Consider the following 17,219-nt stretch of genomic DNA (forward strand, 5'->3'; position numbering starts at 1 on the left):
AATTACACCCTGTAGAACTGATGTCAAGCTGCATAGCCTGCTGAAATCTGAGTATCTAGTCCTCCGGCAGTAAGGCTTGTGAAGGATTCATATGCTAGCATGACTGGTGTGCGAGAGCTTTATGGATTGCCTGTGCATATTGTAGTCTACTATACTCAAAGGCTGCTAGAAGTGGCCCTTTAACTCTTGGTTTGCTAGCAGACTGATTCTTTGGTAGGAGATAATGCCCCTGTCTTCTGCATGGCCCTATGTGTAGGTTGTCATCAGGTGACCAGGGTGATATTCTGATGTAACTAATTCACACAAACGGTATGGCCTGACTGTTGTTGTTATGTGGAGAACTCCTATGTACTTCTGTCTCCACTGCCTGTTTGTTTTCATGTGCAGACCATGATGATCTCTCTTTGCTTATTAGGTTGCCTGCTGTGGCTGGACTGGAGCAAAGGACTGGGAAAAAAATGAGATACTTATCAACAAAAGCATGACCGAATATCCCTGCTCCTGCTCCAATAGTTCCAAGGATCTTGAGGTAGATAGCGGTTTCTGTAATCTGGATGACCCTGTCAACAGCACTGCAACATACGCTGACTGGCCCGTTCATGAGCAGGTGAGTGGGTATGTCTAGGCCCCGTGAAGCTTCCACCGAAGTCACCTTGTCTTTGTTTATCTGGGAATTATTCAGAACATTTTTTTTTTTTCACATCAGTATAGCTTGAAGTACCTGTGGAAAATGGGGCAAGGGGGGACAGGGATCCTGCCCTTTTCTGTTAAAGCTACTGTGAAACTTGGTATCGCATGTAACTGGGATAATCTCTGCATGCACAAGGAGATAATGTTACAGATTTTCACTCTTGAGATACTTAGATATGTGCTTCTTTCCCTTGTGACCCATTTTCTCCATAGGGATGCATGGATGGTGTAGAGAATTGGTTGAAGGACAATCTTGGTGTCATTCTTGGGGTCTGCACTGGTGTTGCTGTTATAGAGGTAAGTCACTCCCTTGACATGAACCTATACTTTCTCACCACACAGACTCTTTTAAAGGCAAAGCTATTTTTGCAAGTAGTAGATAACTGGTTTAATGGCAGTGCAGTTCTAGCTCTTCATTGTGTCTGCCTGGAGCTTTGAACTGCTGCTTTCATTGGTTGGATTAGAAATTGAACAAGGCCCTGTCTACTTGTGGTCCTGGTGCTGTGTCTGACGCTTTGCAGTTCACTGCCTGCGTAACCAGGAAGAATGAGACAAGAAACATCCTGCTAGTGAGATCCCACTTTTTGCCTTAAAAAGCCTATAACATAGATTGCAGATGAAGGCACATCTTTTCGCAGCAAAACGTTCTTGTCATCCTGATTATTGCATTGGGGACCAACTCTGTTCATCTGTGTGGTGTCACGGGGGACTGCTGTATTCTGCTCCCTGTACCACCCTTTCTTGCCACCTTATTATCTGTCTCATTGCTGATTTTGTTCCTATTCTTCATTGCTTATTACAGCTGCTGGGGATGATACTGTCCATTTCGCTCTGCAAGAACATACACAGCGAAGACTACACCAAAGTGCCCAAGTCTTGAGTTGGCTAACTCCAGAGCTATGGCACCACAGAGAAAGAAGCAAACAGAACATTCCTGCCTCATACCCAGACTGTCCAACCATTGACCATTGTTCCTGTGACATCCCATTTCTGATACCACTCTGCTAAGAACTGTTAGAGCTGCAATACAGCCTGATCTTCTGGCAATAGGGCCCTTGAGCCACTTGCACCCTGCCTCTGGATTATTTCTACTTCAAGAAGCAGAACTTAACTGTCTTGTATCTCATGAGAGACTGATTAACCTGCGGGGACAATGCTTTTGCTGCCTGCTCCATGTTAAACAATATTATTCGTATCTATGTTCTTCAACCCACCGGGCCTAATATACAATAACTCCTCTCCTCCCTCGTTCTCTTCTTCCACACATCTTTCCACCTACCCCCAGAAGTCCCATCTCTTTGTCCCATGAGCCAGGATTGCTGTTGAGATTCCAGTGCTTTGGTAGCTTTGCCTACTTCACTGACTTGTGGTGGTAACTAGTTGTGCTTTATATATAGGCCTACTCCTCCCTTGCAGTTAACCTGATTCATCTCCTACTATGCATCATCCAGCCTAGGCTGTCATCTGAAATATCGAGCACTACCCTCATACTCTCTTCTGCTCCTGGAGTCAGCTGTGTTTTGCCTTCAGCAGAGCTCTTCCCTTTGGGCATGATGAAAAGCCACCAGGAGGGAGTCAAACCTACCTGTAGTGGGGCCTGGCAGATTGTGGTGGTGGTGCTCAGCTGCATCTGGAATGGGTCCCTTGGGTTCTGGATTTGACACTTATGTGTTTCTCCCACTTGCCTCTTTACCTTTTCTTCTCCCCCTAGCACTGCTTCGCTGGGTCCTGTCAGCTTGGAGGCACTTCAGAGACTGCTGCATAGTGTGGACTCAGCCCCAGGCTGGCTCTGCTGGTTGCGTTCTTGGGTTGCCAACTTTTTTAGAGGTTACAATTAACTCAATTCTTCCCCTGCCCCCTTTATGAACATAAAATTTGTTAGCTGTGTTTTTTCATTATGAATATGGAGGGATCTGACAGGATTGCTGATGCTGTATATTGGAGATATACAGCCTGGTTTAGGTTGCAAAGATATGTTGCTTTTATTTCAGTTGTCCAGTCTTCTGACTCCACCACACTCTGGAGCCATGGCTGCATCCTGAGCTCTGTCTCCAGTGACAGCACTGCAGCGGATAAGTAGCTGGTTCTGCAGTTGTGCAGGCTGGTTGGTTTCTGTACTTAATGACTGGGCTGTTTGCTCTCTTCAGCCCGTGGCCAGCAGCAAGGAGTGGTGTAGAGCAGAAGAAAGTAGGAAATGTATGTGAAAAACTAACCCAACTCCTTAGACAAGGGAGCTGGGTGCAAGTCCTCAGTTTAAGAGGTGGCTTAGGCACAACAAATTTCCAGCAGTTGCACATGTGTGCAATCACCCTGACAGCAGGAAGCTGTTTGGGAGAGAAGTGGGTGGTCCTTGCCTGAGACCTGGTACAAGGTACTTGGTGAGAGAGCCTTTGCCTTACAGAGGTGGTCCCAGGACTGCCTCTTGTCAGGGATGGCGTTGGTAGGAATAACCCTAGTAGCAGTTCAAAGGGATGGCTTCACTACCTACTTAAGTCTTCCTTCTGGGAAGAAAGGCTCGTGCAGGGGATCAGAGTCCCAGCAGTGGGTCCCTGTTCTGTCCTTATCTCTGGACACGGCAGTGACTGGGGAGAGTAGATATGACTGGGTAGCTGGTTTTTATGGAGGTCTGGTAAGGCTTGGCTATTTTGAGACACCTACCCCCTCCCGCACAGATCCTTCAAGCTGACCTTTGCTAGAGCAGAAGGCACCCTTCTTAGCAGTAAAGCTTGCTAGCTTTTGTAGCACAAAATCTATTCTCTAATGTGTTCTTATTTGTAAGATTCTTGTTCGGTTACAGATGCCAAAGCTGAGCAGCAAGTAAAAAGGAACCCATGCTGGGTTTCTCTTTTGTTTTTTGTCTGTTTTTAGCAACATCTTCCTACTGGAAGAAATGCATGTACAGATATAAAAGTCTAGAGGGTGAATATTTCTGTAATAAAGACTTTGCTAAAAAAAAAAATATATATCTCTGCCTATGACTTGTGCATTGCAGTGGTTTCTCCTTGCTTCCTCTCTACCCCCTTCTGCTTACATGCAGATCATAGACACCTTGTTTGTTCAAGGTAGCAAAGGGCCTGTCAAAAGCTGTTCTGAGGCCCATGTGTGAGATCAATGTGGTCTGCGAAGGTACTGCCCAGCAGAGGGAGGCGACAATTTTCCTAGGCTATATTCTAGGGTAAACTTTGCCTTGTTTTATGAATTATGTCTGTCTTACGGTGAGCTGAGTGAGTAGTAGTTCCTTTGAATTATTTCCTATCTCGTAAGCTAACTGATCTCTGTATTCAAAGAGGTTGCTTCAAATCTGTACAGTCTGCACTGTGTGAAGTCATAAGCTTGCTGCTATGCCCACAGTGCATGCAGCTTTTGCTAGCTTAGCTTTATCATTTTTTTCTCTTCCTACTCCCCTTCTGTAGGCTCCTGCCTCCAGGCTGCAATTTTAAAAAAGGATTTCTGAGCCCCTGCCCTAACGCTGTGAGAAGGAAGAAAACGGAGGTAGCCGTTTTTGTAGGTTACGCCACCACACACTGGGCTTGGCTGTTTGAAAAGTTCTTCAGAAGTAGATAGAGCAACTGTAGGAATCTTCATCCTTCCCTTAGCTAAGCAGTGGATATGAGCTGGATCTCAAAATTCCTTCAGATCCTGCTCCATGGTGGTGTTTCTGACCATTTGAAATGTCCTTAGAAGGACCTATGTTAGTGCGCTAACGGAGTCTGGAGCTGTTGCTTTAGGAAGTAATAAGCATGACCAAAGTACTCATATGTGTTTGAAGAAACAGTGTGAAGTTTGCAGAGAAGAAGGTGCTGGGGTGCTACCAGCAAACAGTGGTGGCAACTGGTCTAAAGTCAAAACTTCAGTTACCCTGACCAGCCAAGTGCGGAGCAAGAGATGCTTAAATGGATCCTGAACTCAAGGTAGGGTGCAGTGATCTGTCTGATCTGTGAGTACAACTTGGTCCTTTAGGCTCTCCTGTGCTGTGGGCTTGAGGAGAGCTTGGTTCTTGGTCATATGGGATCTCCCCTCTTTCTGGTTGGTTTCCCAGAGCACCCTGCTTTAACTGGGAGGCAATGTTTTACCAGGGCCTCACGATTTAAAGGGCTACGCTTCATGGCAAAGCTGCCAAACCTGACCAGGTGGCTGCTAGGTGGGGAAGGTTGCTGCCGGTTCTCCTGCAGCCTGATGTGGAGCTGGAAGGAGAAAGGAGGGACTATGAGGACTACTGCCTGTCCCCAACTGTCCGAACTCTGTGGTAATCACTTGCCTTTGGCCACTGGAGGGAGGTGTTCCACCAAGAAAACTCAGCCCGGGTGCTGCGGTATCAGCAGCATCCCCTGGTCCCTAGGGGACCAGATGATGACACTGATCACTTCCTTCTGCTCCTAGTTACTTCTGGCAGCAGGGTAGCTAAAATAACTTGTAATTACAAATGTATTCTCCTCATAAATGATTTGTGCTGCATGCCTGGCATTTTTAGGGATAATTTTCCCTTCCATTTCTTGGAGCAGTGCACAGTTGGATATTTTGTTGCATGTCTTCCACTGCTGTATATGGGTTGTGCTTGCGTCTTGGGTTTCTGCCATAAGTAGCTCTGGAAGTTGAAGATACATGAGGGGCTTCTCCTGCTGCTTCTTTCCTTGTCCCCATCTTTTTCCTGTTTTCCTCCATCCTCAGTTCCTTTGTGTGTTAGATCTTGGGGGGAGGAAGAGGAATTTGATGCTTGTAAACCTGATCTAAAAAAGGATTTCAGGAAGAAAGTCTTCAGACCTTCAGAGAGCAAGAAACCTGCTGCTGCTCCTTGGGCCAGGCTCTCAGCTCATCTCCAGAGGTAAAGGTTTGCTGCTGAAACTAGAAATCAGAATAGCACTTGGACTTCTTGGGAGTTGCAATGTTTGTCTAGCAAAACCCATGGGGCCAGCCTCTGCAGTAGCTCAGCACATGGAAGCATTTTGTGTGTAACCAATAAGTTGCTATATGGCTGTCCCAGGCCAATAATTAATATTGCAAGAGTATAGTCGTGACCTCCTCATGGCCTTAAGCAAGGCCCCTAGTAATGAACTGGTGACATTCCTCGGTCTGTGTGATCATGAGGAACTCAGAAGCTGTTATAATTCTTCCCATGAGATGTTTTTTCCTTCTGGAAAGGGAAGAGGAATTGCATTAGTTAAGAGTGGGTATGAGTAAGCCTATAGGTCACAATGCATCTTTTTTTCTGTAATGGTTTCTGCATGGCACATACCTAAATGTAACATGTGGCAGCTGTTCTTTTCTCTGTAACTCTCCCACCTGTGGTGGTGTGGCTGGTCCCTGCAGGCTTTGCTCAGGAATCGAGGCTGAATTTGGTGGACTTCAGAACAGGTCTGATTTCTGGCTGCTGAAGGACGGACAGCAAGTGGTGGTGTCACAGTCTGTGACTTGGTTGGGGAAGGTAAGGAACAGCAGCCACAGGGGCTCACTGCTGAAAAGCCTGAGCACCCTGGGATTCCCACAAATGTATTTTCACAGCCAGTTGCTGCCACTCAATGCCATAAATGGAGAACATACCCTCAATTATTCATGGTCTGGCTCTAACCCATTAGCCTCTGAGATTCTTGGCTCTAGCCGTGGCCTTTTATTACAAAGAATAAACCTCAGTTATCAGCCAAGATTTCTGATTGACATCTTAAGCCAGGTTGACACTAAAAACTTGTCAATGTAAAATCTACTAATGTGGAAGTCTTCAAATACTTGTAAGCTGGCAAAAGGTCCCTAGCAAAAACTAAGCTATTAGTGAACCACAGCTATTAGTAAAATGTTGCTAGTAAAGCTGCTAAGCGTGCTTTGGCCATTATAAACAGTTTCTAGCAGGGGTGTGCTGGTTAGAGAGCGTGCAATTTCTTGCCTTGTGGCAAGAATCTCTGCTGCCAAACATGGGAAATAACCTTCTCCTAAGTAGACTGTATAACCCTAGCCGTACATTCTTACTTCTCATAGGTATGAATTTTCTGGTTTCTCCCTTCTAAGCTCCTAATAATACAATTGGCTGGGGGGTGTCTGTGCTGTTTGGTTTTTGTGGGGAAGGATTAGGGGAATATTGGATGCTCTGTATCTGGAGAAAAGGTATTCTTGGTTCTCCAGGCAAAAATATTACCCCCATTTAAAACAGGGGTTTAAGAGAAGGATCAGGCTCCCAGTAGTATGTGGATGCTCCAAGAGGCATGGAATCTGAGAGGGAAAATCCTGCTTTAGCCCTTGAGGATGGTATTTGCACACACTTGAATAAAATTTCTCTCTGGTGTCTTCTTTCCTATACGTCTCATTAACGAACGGCCTCATGAGGTGACGTGTCTGTTTACAACAATCTAGAGTTAAGCAGGAAATATGGAAACCTACTTCTGTAACCACAATAGGCTCCATCTCTAGGAAACTAGAGAGCATTTCCCTTCCCTCCTCTAGGCTCCAGATGTTAGTAACTCCCATTCCTTCACAATGTTGCTTTGAGCAATGGCAGCATCTCAGGGGTTATCTTGGTATTGCTCTTTGTTCTCTGAGTATTCCCTAAGTTAGGAACTATTGGTTTACACCTATGTGAGACTATCATGCTGCTGCTCCAGACCTGGATCGGGATCTAGACCTCCCCCGGGACCCCAGATCCTCACTATGTGACCGTAGTGGCAGACCTTGTCCATCATGTGACTCTTGCCAGCATTACCTGCTGTTCATAACCTTAAGCCTTCTCCATGTTTTCTCTTCTTGTCCAACCAATTCCCCTCAAAGTTCTCGGTCTGTAGTTCTTTCTGAATCTGGCTGCCCTGGCACAAGGTAACTAACTCCAAAACACCGGTTGTGGCAGTGCTAGAGATCAGAGGAAAGCGTGCCAGATGAACTTTTTTTCCTTTTGCCCTGCTTAGAATTACAGACTGGACATATGGAAGTTCTTCAGAGACAGCAAGAATCCCAGAGCATGTGATCATCTGAACTGCTTACCCAGCATGCTTCCTGGGTATTTTCTACATAGTGCTTCTGGAAACTATTTAGGATTTACTAGGGTGGAAATGTGAGGTCCTGTCAAGACCATGTTATAGTACAGGCATGTGCTTTGGGCACTAAACTTGCAAAATGATGTCAGAATAGTATAACTCATGCAGTGATGTCTGCAGACATCCTGGAACAATAACGCAGCAGAGAGCAGACCTTTAGCTCTGGCAGAGGTTGTTTCATGATGCTTTTAAGTATTTGAAAATAAGTTATCCTTTTAATACCATGTTGTAATTAACTCTGGTTAGCACTGGTTGGGAATTCTTTTGGCAAAACAGTTTTTCCCTAGAGGGTGTAGATTCCTATAAAACAAAGTGTGTTTTGTTTGGTTTTTTTTTCTCTTCTGCTTAAAGAGGGTTGAAAATAGTTGGATAACTTCTGATGGAGGGTCTTTTTCTGCTTTCTTAGTGGTTGCCTCATGGTAAACACTATGTAAAAGACCTGGAATTGGACAAAATAGAATTATAAACCCATGTTCTAAATATGTCACCTAAAAGCAGGGTGTATTGGTCTTCTGAGGGATAGACTGGGGAGATGGGTACATTTTTTTGTTGGTTTTTTTTTTTCCATGTGAATAGTTGAGTGTTGGCTGATCTGAGAGAAAGAAGTATTATTTTTTTTTTGCCTTTAAATCTGCATTTCTTAAGATCTTGGGGTTGAAGGGGGAAAAAAAAAAAAAAGAGGAGGGGGACCCAACCAACCAAAAAGAATAAACTATCCAAGATACTACTGTTGCCCCTAGGCTGGGTGGAATTAGACTGGGGGGTGCCTTCTACTTCCCCTTCAAGGAAAGGTGTTATTAACAAATGTGCAAACCATATCCGCTTTGACGCACCACTTAGGATGATAGGATCGTTTAGGTTGGAAAAGACCTTTAAGATCGAGTCTAACCATAAACCTAACACCATCAAGTCCACCACTAAACCACGTCCTTAAATGCCATGTCTACACATCTTTTAAATACTCCAGGCACGGTACTCAACCCCTTCCCTCAGCAACCTGTTCCAATGCCTGACAACCCTTTCAATGAAGAAATTTTTCCTGATATCCTGTCTAAACCTTCCCTGGTGTAACTTGAGGCTGTTTCCTCTTGTCCCATCGCTTGTTACTTGGGAAAAGAGACTGACACCTGAGCACTTCATATTCTGGAGCAGCTCCTCTAGACCCCTGTGGGCAGTTCTTCAGAGCTGCAGAACTCAGCCAGGCTTAGGCAGGGCAGAGCAGCAGTGAGGTGGGCTCCAGAGGGTGTATGAGAGAAGCTGCCTGGAGCCATCAGTGGGTGCCTTTTCCTCAAGACTCATACACTCTATGGAGTCACCTGGGAACAGAGTAGAGTTTTGCAGGACCTTCGACTTCAGCACCTATGTGGCAGCAGGTGTGTCACCGATTTTATGTTGCTGACTGGTAGAAAGCTAATGTGCCTCTCTGTGTGCTGTGAGGCCAGTGAGAGACTGTGGAGACACTGGGAAATGCCACAACTAACGTGTATGTTCAAAGAGGGATTGGACAATATCATAGCGGGGGTGGGGGGAAGCCCATTGAGGGATATTAACTAAACAGGCAGATGCAACTTCTAATTGGAGACGTTTTTAAAACTGTACGCTGAATAGCTGGTGTGCAGAGTTTGTAAGAAAGCAGTGATAAGGTTTTAAAACCATGGAAATAGCTGGGAAATCCCAGCCTGAAGTGAAATCCTGACCTGACATGAAATCCCACCTGAGGTAATCTCTGCAGCCTGTGTCACTGCTCATCTGAGTGCTGCATATTGTTTCCACTGCAAATGTTTATTGGATGTTCACTGTGCTGGGGAGGCGGGGAGGAAAGGGAACTTCATGATGAAATCAAACCTAAAATAGGTGATATTTCCATATCATGGCGGAAATTTAAATGCACAAAAATCATGGCTCCCTGCTGCTGCTTGTTTGGGTGTTGGTTTGTTGTTTTTTTTTTTAATTCCCCTAGAAGTAACTTATAGAATCATAAAATGTTTTAGGTTGGAAGGGACCTTAAAAATCATCTAGTTCCAACCCCCCTGCCATGGGCAGGGACACCTCCCACTAGACCAGGCTGCTCAGAGCCCCATCCAGCCTGGCCTTGAACACTTCCAGGGACGGGGCATCCACAACTTCTCCAAGCACTGCGTAAAACTAGTAAATGATACGACCGTATTATAAGCTGACAATGCGGCTCTCCTTCAGTGACTCTGAAAATCAACATCCTAGCAGCAAATACGTCAGTATTTCATCAGTACAGGTTTATAGGGTTTGGGGTTTTGTTTGGTTTGGGTTTTGGGGTGGGTTTTTTTTTTGGTCTTGTTTTGTTTTTAAGTGGAAATGCACCAGTGCCGGGTCTGTATGAGCCTGTGGAAGTGGGGTAGTGTGGAAGGCGGGCCTGGGCAGTGTGGAAACTTCTGGAAGCCTCAGGAAGTTGGGGGCCAGCATCGGGAGGGGATGGCCTGGGGAGGAGGGGGAGCCCTTGGCCCATGGCCTGCAGACGAGGGAGGTGTCAGGGACAGAGGGAGGCGGCAGCAGGGTGTTTGCCCTGACAAGAGAGAGCCAGAGCAGAGGGGCAGGCCTCCTGCAACGAGCAGGGTGCTAGGGATCCATTTCCAGGACTTTAGCCGCAACCCTTGCGAATCTGAATGACTACTTAGAAAGGGGCTTAGCTGTAATTTGCATTCTTGCTGGAAATCTGCTTTACGCCGCAGGGCAGTGTGTGAGGCGATGGCGAGGCCACCACCTCAGGACCGTTGCCCGCTGTAAACCACGCAGTTGTCTGGTGGCCAAGTCGGTACATCTGGGAGCCGCTTGCCTCCTCGAGGTGGCAAAGGACGAGCCAAGGCCTTGCTTGCCTGTTCTGCAAGGTGCCGTGGACGTGGTGGGAATGGGGTGCAGGAGCAGATCTCGCCTGTGAGGGAGATGTGCCCGGAGGAGCCTCAGGAATGGACCCCAAGTCAGCTATGGCCCTGAAGAGGCAGCCGGCACGGCCAGGTAGGTTGGTTTGCTGAGGAAACGCCAAACTGTGGCCTGGCCATGAAGGGCAGCGGGACAAGCTGCGGTCCAGCGTGGAGGGGACATGGAAGGTGGGTTTCTCTGAAAGAGCTGCTCTCAGGCAGCTGGGACCATGGGACAGGCAGGACAGCAGGTGGCTGTTTTTTGGCTGTCGAGGTTTGGCACGTCGGTTCTCACTGGCAGCGTGAGAGGGGGAGGACACAAGCCCCGTGCCTGAGCAGTAGTGCTCTGGTTGTGGCTGCTGTTGTGCAAGTAGTCAGGAGGGAATACAGAAACCACAGCACCTTTATCCTTAAGCGACTCTGCTGCCTTTCCCATTAATTTCAGGATCAGTCTGAAACCAATTGTTTATAAAACAATCTGCTAGGTTGCCAGAGTTGCTGTTTGAGTACTTCCAAGTATTGGCAGTCTGTCTATTGCTTTATACAATCTCACCACAGATGTTTTGAAAACAGTCTTCTGCCTCCTGTAACACCCTGGGTTGAATGTTCTTTCTCACGCTTGCTGGCTCTTCCTGAAGTCCCCAGCAACTCCCGCTTTGGCTAGTAAAGTACCAAATCTTAGTGAGAAAGTCTGGATACAGAATGTTGTGGGTTGTAGGCTCTTGGTTGCAAAGAATCCCCTTGCACTCGCTGGTTAGCTGTGAGCAGAAGTGGTAAGATGTCCTAAGAGGGACCAAGGCTTCCGAGTAGAGGTGTGTCTGGGATTTGGGAACCCTTTCTTATTTTCTTTTAAATTTCCCTCAGTATCCCAGTGGTCATTAGTGAGGAGCTTGCACTTTGTTAGAGTAGTGAAGAAGCTGGTTACACCAGCTTTTATGTGATGAGAAGATGCAGGGAGCACATTGCTGATCAAATGGCTATCGTAAAGTTGGCAATTTCATGCCTGCGTATAGTGGAGGCCAATCATCTCAAGGCCGTCTCTCATCTGAGCAAGGCAACAGCAGGATTACATTGTCTTCCTATTAGGCAATAGTCTTGCCTGACATAAAATGAGATGGCTGGCGATTCTCATAATTGCATACAGCTATTTATTTTTTTTAGCACAGCTAGATTGTCTCACTCTTTAATAGGCAGCAAAATGGTAATGAGATCTTCTCGTCTCCTCTTGAATTCATTGCAAGCCATGCTGAGGACTCTGATGCTCCAACAGCAAAAAGGAGAGTAAAGCAGAAGTACAGGAGGAAGCAGTCTCTTTGTCTCTACCCTGAAATTAACTTGGTAGGAAGGTGTAGTCTGTTACCTTCTGTCTTAATGGTGAAATCTCTAGGATGACTGCTTCCCGCTCAACCCTTTATTCTCCCCAGCTAAAAGAGGTTTTATCATGTGCTCCTGTTGGTGCCATCAGGACCTTGTTAAGGGCTTTGCAGAACCGCCAGCAGCTCTGCGCCATGTAAATGCAAGCCCAACTCCATCCTTAATGCGGCAATCTCTTCCTGCCTGTCCTCCTGCGTGTGTGGTCATGCTAGAATTCAGCATTAAAACTAGTTAACTGTTGTTTGCAGGGAGAAGACTACAGCTGAGGAATGTAATCGGTTTATAATATGCAGAGACGTTTCACATAAGGGTAAGAGCCCAGGACAAGATGGTTTGAGAGTATGGCATGTTTCAGGGTCCTGGAAGGCTTGTCATGCTTATGGTTGCTGTTGTCAGATTCCACCAGTAAAGCAAAACCTATCTCACTGGAAAAAAAAAGATTATGGTTAGGATCCACACAAGGACAAATAAAAGCTTGTTAAAACTGTGAAGCTCACCTGTTTATAATAGACTAACTGGTGATAGAAGAAGAATATCTTGATAATCTGGTTGGGCGGTGTCATTGAGCCTAAACCTGACCAGATAACACTGCTGCTGTGAGACATGCTGAAGGGAACAGCCTGGCATGCTGTGTCAGGTTTAGGATTATCCAGAATTTGTCAAGGAAGTGACTGAAGAGCATAGTGTACAGTGATGAATGAAAAGTGTGTATGCAAAGCCTAACAGACCACTTTTTTTGTTTGGATGGCTTTTTTGGTTTTTTTTTTTTGGTTTTTTTTTTGTGGTGGAGTTAGTTACAAGTACAGTGAGGGTTGGTGCAAGAAACACTGAAGCTGGAATTGGCCAAGTCCTCAGGAATGGATGAAGGCTGGTGTTGATAGGATTCTGTGGCTTCAGTAACTTCTTGTTGATGGGAATGAAATGAGACGTGAGTTAAGAATGAAGGATGAGTAGCCATGCAAGGAGGTTCTAGTTTAGGAAAACTTCTGGTACTGTAAATTCTTGTTAATATATGGCGAATTTAGGGTTAGCTTTGGGATGGGATAGATTCAAGAACATCTTACTGCTGAATTCTAAAAAACTATAACACTAAAAAAAGAATGTTTTAGTTCAGGTGAAATGAGTTGAGAAGGTTGAGCTATTGATTGGCTTAGGTCTAGACAGTAAATGTAAACCGCTTTGTTGCCAGTTGGGTACAAGGTCCTAGAAAAACCTTTGACTGTGATCTCAACACCCGTGGTGCAGTGACGCTTGGGTACTGTGCCCAGAAAAACCAGCAGCTGTGGTCCACCTGCTACCAGTACTTTGTAACTTGGTCACGGGAGACAAAAGTTCAGTCTGAGTCCTTCCTAGGTGTAGGCTTTGTCACAGCATGTCAGTGAAGTAACTGTAAGGTATAGGATTCTACTGAACATAGTTCTTCTATCTGTGGAAGTCTTTTAGTATGTAAAACCAACTCACATTCTCCACATTTTTCTTGTGAACCCTGACTGCATCATAACTGCTGAGACCCCCTGTCTTCTAAATAACACCTTTGAATGCTGCTGTTTTCTTTCTACTTCTGCAAGCCTTGAGGGCATAATAAGAACTGTTATTTCCGTACTTGTTTTCCAAAAGCAAAGCCTAACCCCAGCTACACCTCCAGTATTCAAGATAGTTTGATGTTGCAGGCTCAGCCATAAATAAAGCACAAGCCCAGGAGCCCTAGCTGCAACAATTCTTGTCCACTTGTGCAAATTTCTGGGATTCATCAACAAACATCATCAACATAGTTACTTCCTATCCATAATCCTACTTTAATAAAAGGCTGCTGAGGCACTGGGTCCCTGAAAGTAATCATGGCTTGGAGGAGCTTTCTGGCACGCAGTCACAGGTTACTTTTGGAAACCTACACGCAGGAGACAAACTGAAACTCTTTGATGTTTTTGGAAAAAATTTTGGAAAAAGAAGTATACATCCAGTCTGAACCCTGGAGTTCACGTAGCACTGAAATAGGCCTCCCTGCAAGCTCGGCAGGGGTCACCAGGACTTAGCAACAACAGCCTCATTATGACTGCAAGGCTTCTGCTATTGCAGTAAAACCTGTTCATTACTACCTCCTAATGCTGGTCTAAACTGTGGTCTGCTAAACCCTGATGATCTCAAAGCTGTGGTAGTTCCTAGGATGTTGCTGATGTCTACCCTTTGGGATATGTCTGTGAATGCAACTTAGTATTGAGTAATTTTATTCCTAACTTTATCTTTTAGTGAGAGCACAGTCATAAGGCTGCTTTGAAGTTCAGCACAGGTGACAGGACCCTAAACAGAACTGCTTGGTGTCTTGTCACCAGAGCCAAGGCTAGGACTTGGGCTGGGATTAAGATTCATTGTTCTGTCCTGCCTTGCCTACAGGGCAAGAATAAGAGCTGGTTCCAAGAGGGGACAATGGATGTTTAAGTCCCAGTCAGGACAGCGTGAGGTGAGGCTAGGGTTGAGCAGCATTCAGGAGAGCTGGGGACTAAAAGGGGTTTTGGTGATCTACTCAGGGTTTGTAGTATTAAGAAAAAGACTAGTGAAGGCCTTGGCAAATGCATGAGGCTTAATGTTGGAAGTGGTCACTGGACCTGGACTAGCTTTAAAACTAAAATCAGGAAAAAATGGTTATTAGGTATGGACATATCAGTGAGCCCTGTAGGATATGCAGTGTTTGGATGAAGACTTGGACCACTATCACTACCCTTAAGTGAAGAGATGGCAGGCAATCTAGAGTCCTCATGAGACCTTCAGTATACTCTTTGTGTTGACATGAGTCTTAAAGTCTGAATAACTCTGTCTTTGAATAAACCTCATGGTATTCATTTCCAGAAGGACGAAGATCTCAACTGAGCACAACACTCTTGTCCCAGAATCCCACACCTTTCTATCTTCTGTTTAACCATTAAAGAGCCCTTACTGCCTGCTCCTACAGGATTCCCATGAAATACTCACCAGGGCAAAGCTTCTTGAGATCTAAGGTTTCACCTCAGCCATAAGTTGATCTGATCTTTGTGGGGAAATTGCACCAAAACAGCTTAGATGGGGTGCTGCAGAGTAATCAGCTGCTGATCTTGCTGTCACCATTGTCCTACAGCTGGGACCTGAAACTGTTCTTTTGTGAGTCGCACAATGTATCAAAGCACTGATTCTACTCCTTGGAAATCAAGAGTCTATCTAGTTAATAACTAGATAATAACTAGGTAATAGATGCATTTGACCTTGCCTCATTCCACTGATAGAATGATATTTCAGGATAAATCGGTTTTCCGGTTTTTAAAATGTCATTGCATTCTTGTAGCAGTTTTTCTCCTTTCAGAGATTTTTCTCCCTTCCTCATCTCTCCCTACCCTCAACCCTTCTCAAACTAGGGACTCAAAGAAGGAGGGAGTGTTGTTATATGGGATAAATTGTCACGTTTTATCCCACATTTAGTTGCAGAACTAGCAGCTTGAAATGTTTTGATCTCTTAAAAATCCAGGGAGTGGGGCGCTTTGGCAGAATCTCTCTTTTCTCTTCCCTTGAAGGTCTCTGACTTCATTAGGCCTTGGAAAGGAGAATGAATTTTGAAGGCCTTTGAGGAAGTTGCTTTGATACAAAAAGGGCTCAAGTTCCTGTGATCTGTGCGTATGAGGATTTCTTTCTTGGAACCAGTTCCTCAGACCCATGTGGCAGACCGCCCTGTCATCTTAGTACAGTAACACTCCTTTCCAAAATGCTCCAAGGGGGGTCGTTTCAGTTTAGGGGAAAGAGGAGGAGGAGGGAGTTTCCCCTGTGCTTGCCAAGGTAAGAGGCAATCCTCTTCTGAAGCCACTGCCAGCCCCTATTACCCTCAAGTGCTTCTTGTCGTCACCTGCTCTTACCAGAGAGTTTATGAATTCCTCAATGGCTCATTTCAAACTAAAGTATCCATGTTCCTTCTAGAGTCTGCTGCTTACCGGCTGCATCCCAAATGCAAGGGCATGGGAGAGATTCTTAGAGCTTCAAACTTTAGCCATAAACTCTCAGCGTATTACACTAAATGTTGCCACCAGATTCAATCAGGGAATGCAGGGTGCCTCTCAGCAAGAGGAGATGAGAAGCTGGTTTAATTGGGACATCCAAAGATGTGGACTTAATTAGGCAATTTTGTTCATCTCATCTGGGGATAGGAGGAATCACTGCAAATAGCCAATGGAAAGTTTTATGAGAACAGTTAAATATCTGCTGCCACTTCTTGTGCTTTCCCATGCAGGTTGGAGCTCTTCAGGCTACTTTCAACGGATGCCAGGCTTTTTTATCATTTACAAGTGCTGCTCCCATCACTCCTTCAGCAGTCTTGTGCCACATACTGTTTTACTTGGCTGTTTCCCCATGGCGACTGTGCATTTCCCACATGTGATCCACAGCGGAGAGTGGCAAACAACTGTTTGGGTCAGATACCTCATGTAAAGGAGAGGTGATTCACAAACTCTTCTCATCCCAGAAAAACTCAAAGGTTATACCATCTTCCAAAGAGATACGCAGGCTGGCTTTCTTTTGTAACTTCTTTTCTTTCTGGCAATAATCTGCAATAACTTTTTATTTTAAAAGAAACAATGTTTTTGTTTCTTGTTGAAACGCCTACAACTTTTTTGTGAAAATTAATAAAATCTGGAATGAAAGGAATGAAGGGGATGCATGCTGCAGACTTTTTCTATTTTTCAGTAACTGAAAATCTTCAAAAGAAATCTGTCACATGTTGCCCTTAGTCTCTAAAAAAACTTTATTTCTTGTTTAGCCCCTGTGTTTAGGTAAAACACCTTACCCTTTCCCCTCTGTAATGTTAAGATCGATAGAGTTTTCGATTCTGGGAGAAGCAAGGAGGGGGATCAGCAGAATTGCTACCTTGGACTTCCGGAGGGCAGACTTTGGGCTTTTCAGGAGCCTGGTTGACAAAGTCCCCTGGGAGGCAGTCCTCCAGGGCAAAGGAGCCCAGGAAGCCTGGATGTTTTTCAAGAAGGAAGTCTTAAAGGCGTAGGAGCAGGCTGTCCCCATGTGCTGGAAGACAAGCCGCTGGGGAAAAAGACCGGCCTGGCTAAACAGGGAGCTAGTGTTGCAACTTAGGGGGAAAAAAAGAGGATTTATGGCCTTTGGAAGGAAGGGCAGGCCACTCAAGAGGACTACAAAGAGGTAGTGAAGCTATGTAGGGAAAAAATCAGGAGTCCCAAAGCCCAGGTAGAATTAAACCTGGCTTCTGTTGTCAAGGACAACAAAAAAG

The 17,219-nt window shown here is 45.4% G+C and overlaps 1 protein-coding gene across 1 annotated transcript in view; it reads left to right on the plus strand.

The window, feature by feature from the left end:
• The window catches only part of CD82 (CD82 molecule), a 43,031-nt gene extending 39,382 nt beyond the window's left edge, over positions 1 to 3,649 (plus strand). Inside the window, exons 7-9 of the mRNA XM_074584327.1 lie at positions 416 to 607; positions 904 to 987; positions 1,493 to 3,649. Of these exons, the coding sequence (XP_074440428.1) occupies positions 416 to 607; positions 904 to 987; positions 1,493 to 1,570 (354 nt within the window). The 3' untranslated portion in view covers positions 1,571 to 3,649. The remainder of the gene's footprint in view (positions 1 to 415; positions 608 to 903; positions 988 to 1,492) is intronic.
• Positions 3,650 to 17,219: the final 13,570 nt, after the last annotated feature.

Source organism: Larus michahellis, chromosome 4, assembly GCF_964199755.1.
Source record: "Larus michahellis chromosome 4, bLarMic1.1, whole genome shotgun sequence".
Classification (NCBI taxonomy): domain Eukaryota; kingdom Metazoa; phylum Chordata; class Aves; order Charadriiformes; family Laridae; genus Larus; species Larus michahellis.